The sequence below is a fragment of the Tetrahymena thermophila genome (assembly GCF_000189635.1).
Source record: "Tetrahymena thermophila SB210 genomic scaffold scf_8254828, whole genome shotgun sequence".
Lineage (NCBI taxonomy): Eukaryota > Ciliophora > Oligohymenophorea > Hymenostomatida > Tetrahymenidae > Tetrahymena > Tetrahymena thermophila.
In genome coordinates, this window is record NW_002476581.1 from 1 (window position 1) to 8,607 (window position 8,607).

The following is an 8,607-nucleotide window of genomic DNA, read 5'->3' on the forward strand; positions in this document are numbered from 1 at the left end:
CAATAATCTAAAATTCGATTTTCAAGTTTTTTGATATTACATTTATAGACATTTCAAGTATATTTGGTAGCCCTTCGTCTTATCTTAGTAACTCACTAGATTGCTTTTTTTCTTAAACAAATATTTTACCTATAGAATACCTTAGAGGTATTTGGGTGTCTATCTAACCATTTTTCTATATTTTGGTAGCAATTGTATTGTTTACATTAAGTAGTACTACAAAATTGAATTAGTAAAAGAGGAGAAGATTCTTTTATGCAGCTTACATATTTGGATTTATAGCTTTTTAATGTAACACTGCTACTTAACTTGTTTTAATTATGTCATGCTCTTAAATCGGTGATGTATATTATATTAAATCTTAGCTGAACAAAGAATGCTATACCTACGAGCACTTAAAATACACTCTTTATTTCATATTACCTTTATTTTTGTTTTGGGTAATTATAATCACGTTATTCGTATTATGGAGAATAAGAATCAAAAGAAATAAATTAACAGAACCAATATAGCTTTATAAATATGGATTTATTTGTGGAGATTACAAAACAAAATACTTCTACTGGGAATTTTTGAGGATTCTTTTAAGGCTTAGCATAGTGCTAGTGGGAAATATCTTTGCTGAGAACCTTTTAATATTGAAATCTAATTTTGCTGTTTTAGTGATTCAAATTTATAATTACTGCTTGATAAAACTGAGTCCATACATAAATAAAAACTCTCTTAAAATAGACTATTACTTTAACTAATGCATTTGCTTGCTCTTTCTTCTAAATCCAATAACATATTATACTTAAAATGTTGCTATATACTAAACGGCTTATATTTCTTAATTTGTCATAAATTTAATTTGTTATGCCATATTTTTGTTAATGGTAATAGGATTTGTTGTTAACAAAAATGAGAAACTAAATAAATATTTGACTTAAAAAATTCCTTTCTTGAACCGTTTTTTATAAAAGCCTTTAGTAAGCTTTAAAAGATTTTCTCTATGGAAAAAAGTGAAGTAAATCATTTTCAATATTTTAATTAATTTATATTTAAAACTATTTTTCTTAATTTAAATAAATAGGAAACACTTTGATAAATATCAAAAAGCTAAAAAAGGTGCATAATAAATTAAAAAAAATAGTCTAAGATCTAATTAACCGAAAATTTCATTGAATATAAATGAAAAATAACCTCATGATAATAATCAAAATACTATTGATCTTGATTTTAATACTCCTAAAAATTCAGAAAAAGCCTTTATTAATTTGAAGAACTCACCTGACTTTTATAAATCTGTTTAAAATATGAAAAGCTTAAATAGCTCTATATAATCTCCAACCCGTTCAACTAGACACATTATGCCTTCTTACTAAAAAAGCAACTTTTAAAATTTACAAAATTAAGAATAAAATACATCCTTACAAGACAAAAAAAACGTAGAAGAATTCAAACAAAAACCAATTTAAAAGACAATAGAAGATAAAAAGGAAACTTAAAGTATACATATAGTTTCAGAGATTGCTTCCATATCAGATTTAAATTTGGAAGAAAACCCCTAAGTAAATTAGATGTTTAATGTGGCTTTTTTTTAATCACAATATGAGCTCTTATAAAAGATGAAAGAGGACATTTATAAAAATTAACAACAAAGTAGTGAATGATTATTTCATAACAATTCTTTTAAATAATTAACTAAAATTTATGCTTCTGCTCAATAAATAAATAGATCTCTTCTTCAAATTTATATGCAATTAATTTTTTAAATAAAAAAATTATATTTTTTTTTAAAAATAAATAAATAATGTAATTTATTTATATTTAGTGATGAAAATAAAAATTCTAATATACCATATTAAAAAACTGGTTAAATTTGTAAATTTTTAAACCCATTTAACTTATATAAAATTTTTTCCCCTAATTTCAACGTTGCAAATAAATAAATTTTTTTATTTTTTGTTAATATTTTTTTAGAGTTAAATTATCAATTATTCAAATTTATTTTATGTCAAATATTTTAATTGTATATTTAAAACTTTTAAAAATAAATTTATGTATTGATAATTTTGATTTAATTAGTTAATAGTGATTAAATTTTAATTTAATTACAGAAGAAATTAAATAAATGAATATTAAACGCTCTCTCTCTATTTGTTCTTTGGTAGTCATCATAATATGTAAAAGTGGTAGTTACTCCCTAATATTTCATTTATGGAAATTAAAAAAATACAGATATTAGAAACTTTTGATGAATACTGAAGACAAAAACAAACAATAATCTTTTGAATATTACAAAGAATAATTAATTAATATTAAAAAATAACACAAATTAAAGAGCAGACAAAATACGAAAGAAAAATGAAATAAATTTTTTTGTTCTTAACAATTTACCTGTTTAGATTTTATTGCAACCCTTGTTAAAGCTAAAATTTATATGGAAATATTTGCCATTCCAGTTATGTTAAGAAATTTATTGTTGATTAAGACTTAAATTATGCGTACTCGATATCTGATGATTAACTAATTATAACATGGGATATTATAAATGGTTAATATATCAACAGTTATTCAGGACATAGGAGCTTTTTAGTAGACATTAACTAAGATGAAAATGGAAATATTTACAGCGTAAGTAGTACAGGAGATATAGTCATTTAAAACAAATATAATAGTTCAATAAAATAGATCTTTAATTGCACAAATGGTGGAGTTATTCAAAATGTAACAAAGTTTGATTCTACCTTTAACTATTTTCTCTATTATGATTCTTCATAAAAAAAAGTAAATTTATTAATTTATTTCAATAGAAAGTGAAGTGTAATAAATATATATTAAGAAAATATAGTAACGTTAGAGCTTGTAAAATATACTTGACAAACACTATTTTTCACTTTATTGATTTATATCAAACAAATAATTAAATTTTTATAAAAATGGCTCAAATATTATCTAATCATATATATATAATTATAATATTGGATTACATAAATCTTATTCTAAAAAATAATAATTATTTTCTTTATAAAAAAAGCTAAGCGTTTTTAGCTTAACTTAACAAAATCAAGTTCTTTCTTTGAGTTTTCCTTAGTAGGAATTAATGTAAATAATTGAGAATCATTAGTCAGATTTTATATTTTTCTTCGCAGATGGAAGTTATGTTGAGGCGAATATAAAATTGAATTAAATTAAAAACTTTAAATTAGATCCTTCAATTTCTAATGTAAAGAGTATTATACAGAAAGATATTAAAGTTTTAGATACTTATCTTATAACTTAATAATAATAGATATTCGATATATAATACTTATCTTTAGGTTCTATGAAAGTAAAGAACATTTAAATGCCTAGCATTAATATTGCATATTAAGTTTTTATAATTCCAGAAGATGATATGTATTTTATGGTTACGAATTCTAATTAAATTAAATGGGGAAATTTAAATTAACTTTAATTATAAAAGAATTTTTAAAATATCTAATTTACAGATTTTGAGAATATCAATCAGCTGACTCTTTATTAAATAATCAAAATTAATAATAACCAGTATGTGGCATCCACGCATTTAGGATATTTACTGTAATTAAATATATCTTAAAATTTACTTACATATATAAATACTAAACGTTACTATCCCATTTAATATTTAGCTCTCACTGAAATCAATAAAAATTAGATGCTTTTTTATAGTTTTCAAGGAAACTATGAAGGGATTCAAGCTATTTCTACTTCTAATTGGGTGATCTAAATTGAAATGAGATGCCTTTAATTACCGTGGAACTTAAATGTAGAATAAAGCTAGTTAATTTTTAATTAAGAAGAAGACCAACTTATTACTACTTATGTTGGAGGAGCTAGTCTGCAGGACCTAACATCTAGCTAGTTTACAAATTAAATGAGAATATTTCAGCAGAGACTAATTCTTCCTTATTAATCAATTATTGATTATAATATAGGTGTCCTAGTATTTTTAGATAATGATTTCATCAATGTTGTTAATTACTATACCTTTGAGTTTATTAAATTTATTCAATTTGTCTCAAACCTTAGTAAAATAAAGGCAGATTTGAAATACAATCAAAGTAGCTCAAATTTATATGTAACAAGCAGTGGAAACAATAGTATTTATTTTAATTTAAGATTATAAATGTAAATTTACATCTTTATTTTAAAATATTAAATATTTAGTGGTTTAGCTTACTGTAGTAAACTTAAAAACAATGTTAGCAGCTTAATACAATGCCATATTAAATACTTAGTAAATTAATTAAATTAATATTATTTTTTTCTTTAATTAATGTTATCTAAAACTTAGGTCTAATTGCTTTAGTTAAGAGTATTTTGTTGAAAGAAATGTAGTTATGTGTACTAGCTATTCGAGTATTACCCTTTATGATATTGATTAAATATATTAATAGTTAATAGTTAAAGCAAATTAAAACCTGGACGATTTTACAGTAATAAAGGTATAAGATTAAGATTTTTTGTTATTGCTGAATGGATTTGGGTAACAAACAAAAGTAGCAAAGTATAATTCAACTACATTAGAGTTAATTGATAAATCATTCATTTCAGAAAGAGGAATAACTAATATTTATTTATTATCATAGCAAAAGCTTGTTATTGTCTCAGCTGCATCAAACCCAACTTTTATTTTCGATATAAATGGTAACTTAATATTTCAGGCAAACAAAATAAATTAAAATACTCAGATATTAATTTAAGCTGAAAATTATATTTATTTTTAGCAAGATCAATAGATTGAATCCATAAATTTACAAATACTTTAAAGCTAAATTTATCAAATAGCTTAGTAAAGTATAATTACTAGCTACTTTTATGATACACAAAATTAGTTAATATTTTTTGGATACTTGGAAGGAGATATTTTATATGGTTATTATAATGATCTTTCTAACTACAATATAATTAAATCTAATTTGCAATTAGTTAAAATTTTCTTCTATGCACCGAGTTAATTGTTATACGCATGTAAATTTTCTTTTTTTATACACCAACACCATTTCATATTTTAATTCTTTTCAAAAATATAGTAATTTTAAATCATTATATCTTTTTTTTATTAATTAAAAATGCAAATAACAAAAAAATTTTTTATATAGTAAAAATAAAATTCATATTGACACTATAATAAAAATATAAATCATTTTTATTTAATAATAAAATTTAATTTTAAATAAATTAAAATAATTATTTAACATTATCAGAAATCAGTCATTAATTTTAATAAAATAATATCATTAATAATTAAATATTTTTAAGTTTCATAAAATTAATTATTTTTTTTAAATAAAGAGTAACAAATCACATAAAATTAACCTTAAGAGATTATTGTGCTTAAAATAAATCAATAGTAAGAATTTGATTATTAATATTAAATAACTCAGCTTATAAGTTAGTAAACAACTTTCTCTGCTAGCTTAAATTTAATAATACAAATTAAGTAAAATTAAATAGTATTTTATGATATAAGAAATGGATAAAGGCTATTAAAATTTAATGATGACAAATTATTTACTTATTATTTTAATTCACTTTTTTTAGGTACTGTTTTAAATGGAAATAAATTCTATATTTTATCACAGTTTTATTTTTGTCTTTTCTCCTTCAACTATCCTAAAATACCAGAGTAATCAATTACAGTTAAAAGAGAAAATTGTTTAGATTCTTCTAAAAATGGATTTGATGTTTCTTCAAGCATTAATTCAAAGTTTGAAACTGCTATAATTATAATTGATAATACATATATTTATGATTTAACTACATTTAAACTAGTTTAAACATTAAAACTATAGTGTTGTTTATTTGGATACAGTTACAGTGTAAAGCATGGAATATATTTTGGATCACTAAATGCGTTTTAATATCCTGTAGAGCTTTAATTTATTTCAGCAGAGTAAAATAAAATGCTTAACTAAATTTTTGTTGATGTTACTTTGTTTTAAAGTATTATCTAAATAAGTTAAGATTTTACTTGCTACACAGATTCACAAGGGTAAAATTATGATTTTATTTGAAAATAATTTATTAATATTTTTAGATTCGTTTTTAAATCAATTAATTGGTAATTTAAACCATTTGCCTAAAACCCCCTCTTTTTAAACATATTTTATCAAAAATAAAAAAATTTAATTTTAGATTTTCTAAAATAAATGAGAATTTTTGTATTTTTTCATTTAAAAATGATTTCACAAAATTCTTAGCAATAATAAATAAATTTTTTATTTTACAAGCTCATTTAAGTAAGATAAGAAATAATAAACTTAATTATTATTGATGATAAATAAAAATATTAATTGTAAATAAATATTTAAAAAGGTGGGTGTGGTTTTATTCCTTCTAATCATAGACATTAGTTCATTCAAAGAGATTTCATGCTAGCACCACAACTATTTTAATTTATTTGGAGTTATCTTCTGAAATATTTGCAATAAGTTAAAATAAAATATATTATGGAATTCTAAATTTCTATACAGGTGATGACATATAGAATTATATTATAAATTCTTAGTCTAGTAGTATATCAGATATCATAGTAATAGATAATTTAGACTTGTTAATTGTCAATAGCGGTGATTATTAATATGAGTTTTATTAAAAATCTACAGGATCTTTCCTATAGACTATGAGATATTCTTAAATTTTTTACATTTAATCATTTTAGCTATTGGTTTATCAATAATATAATAATGGACCATTTAAAATGTTTGACATTAATTCACTTTTTAAAAGTACAGAGTTTTCTTAAGATAGAAATCAAAATGTCATACCTAAATTATATGATCAAAAAAATTAAATGATTTACGCGGTTTCATATCTGAATTAAATTTATTAAATAGATATTCTCAATTAAAAAATGAACAAATTAATGATAAGATTAAACTCTATAATTTCTATTTCACAGATTGGTAGCTATAATATCTATCAGACATCTTAGGAAATAATATTCTAAAATATGAATAAGCTTAATGAAGGTTATTAGATCATACCTATTTCTTCGCATTAATTAGAGATAGTGCAGCTTTCTCAAGCCTAAGACATACTTCAGAATTTTAAACTAATATTAATAACTTTTCCTATATAAATATGTGTTTTAACAGGAAGTTTCGATGGCTAAAATTTAAAATACTCTGAAAAGTAGTGTTCATCCCAGCTTAATTATAAAATTAGTTCTACTTTATAGATTAATGAAACTATAACTTTAATATTGCATACAAGTGGTTTGATGAGTATTATCAATAACAATATAAACACAGTTGGAATAGCTGAAATTTTACTTTAATAATAATGCCATAATAAAAAATATTACATATAAAATCTGCAGAATTATAAAACCTCTAATTCTACAACAGAAATTTAATACTTTTTAACATATTCCATAGATCTATCTATAAAATTATTTTCATTAACAATTAATAAAGCTCAGAGTTAATACAAACTAAATCAAATTTATTTCTAATAATTTGATAACAAGATACTACATGTTATATTAACAAATGACTAAAAATATGTAATAATAGGTCTTTAGAATTAAAGAATTATTTAGAAAATATGTATTTATTGCAAGATAAATAAAAAAACTTTAATTTTCTAAAGCTTTTTCTAGCTCCCTTTTTCCAGAAGTAAATACTAAATTCGATTATATGAGAAATAAAACTATCTACTAGTTTTTTCAAGTTAAGTGTTCATAATTTTTGATTTTTTAATAACAAATCCTCTTTTTATCTCTACATAAAGTTATCTCAATAACATAATAGCTGATATATAAGTAGTAAGCAGTAATTAAATTGTCATTTCAACTTAAAATAATGTGTAACTACTAAATTTAGATTTTTAATAATACAAATACAATTTTTATGGAGTAGCTAGCCAGCTTTTTATTTAGCAAAATTAAAACCTAAAAATTTTCTTTGCAAATATCGAAACAAATCGTTTAGACCAATCTTATTATGTTTTTAATTTGATTGGTTATGATTTAGGATTGAATAATGTTGTATTTTACAAGATACCAATTATCAGTAACAATGACAATTATGCTTGCTTAGAAGTTTTTGAAAATCCTACTCAAATCATGATATAAAAGAAAATAGATGGATACTAACAGCTTCAAAATTCTCTCACTGTTCAAGTTAAAAATTACCAATTTTAATTGGAATTCACTTAAAACCTTCTTAATTAAAATAATACTTACATTCAAACTGCTTATCCAATAATTATACCTCATTAAGCAAATAATTTAAAACAATAACTTATATTCACTGGTGAAAAAATTTATTTAGATAAAATAGATTTTATTAGCATGTAAAATTACTATACAGTTATTTTGTTTATAAATGCAACCATTTACGTTAAAGATAATGTGTTGATTCAGGGCTTAACCTAAGTTTCGTTCAGAAATTGCAGCTTTTATTTCTTAGTACCCGATTTGTAGTTAAAATAGTACAAAGTATCAATAATCCAAAACAATAACATTGAATTTAGTAATATAAATATCTCTAACTAATCAATTCCTAAAAACTTTTAAGGATTCAACATTTCATCAAATTTTGACTATATAATAATAAAAAACTTAACTTTAACAAATTTAAGTTTACAGTCATT

The 8,607-nt window shown here is 21.7% G+C and overlaps 3 protein-coding genes across 3 annotated transcripts in view; all 3 read left to right on the top strand. All coding sequences in view use genetic code 6, as the record gives it.

Annotated features, from left to right (window-relative positions):
* TTHERM_01058750 (transmembrane protein, putative) lies at positions 1 to 1,707 on the top strand (the record flags this gene model as incomplete). Its single annotated transcript, XM_971405.2, has 2 exons — positions 1 to 1,006; positions 1,073 to 1,707. Coding segments are annotated over 2 exons (1,266 nt in total), but the record flags the coding sequence as incomplete, so codon positions are not given.
* Positions 1,708 to 2,346: 639 nt separating this feature from the next.
* Positions 2,347 to 4,543, top strand: TTHERM_01058760 (hypothetical protein; the record flags this gene model as incomplete). Its single annotated transcript, XM_971406.2, has 7 exons — positions 2,347 to 2,769; positions 3,020 to 3,208; positions 3,275 to 3,381; positions 3,533 to 3,564; positions 3,636 to 4,106; positions 4,174 to 4,243; positions 4,411 to 4,543. The coding sequence occupies 7 exons, from the start codon at positions 2,347 to 2,349 to the stop codon at positions 4,541 to 4,543; spliced, it is 1,425 nt and encodes a 474-aa protein (XP_976499.2).
* Positions 4,544 to 7,502: 2,959 nt separating this feature from the next.
* TTHERM_001058770 (hypothetical protein) overlaps positions 7,503 to 8,607 on the top strand; it is a gene marked incomplete at both ends in the record, with an annotated part of 1,271 nt that continues 166 nt past the window's right edge. The window contains 3 exons of the mRNA XM_012795239.1: positions 7,503 to 7,516; positions 7,603 to 7,628; positions 7,764 to 8,607. The exon at positions 7,764 to 8,607 is cut by the window's right edge and continues 166 nt beyond it. Of these exons, the coding sequence (XP_012650693.1) occupies positions 7,503 to 7,516; positions 7,603 to 7,628; positions 7,764 to 8,607 (884 nt within the window). The remainder of the gene's footprint in view (positions 7,517 to 7,602; positions 7,629 to 7,763) is intronic.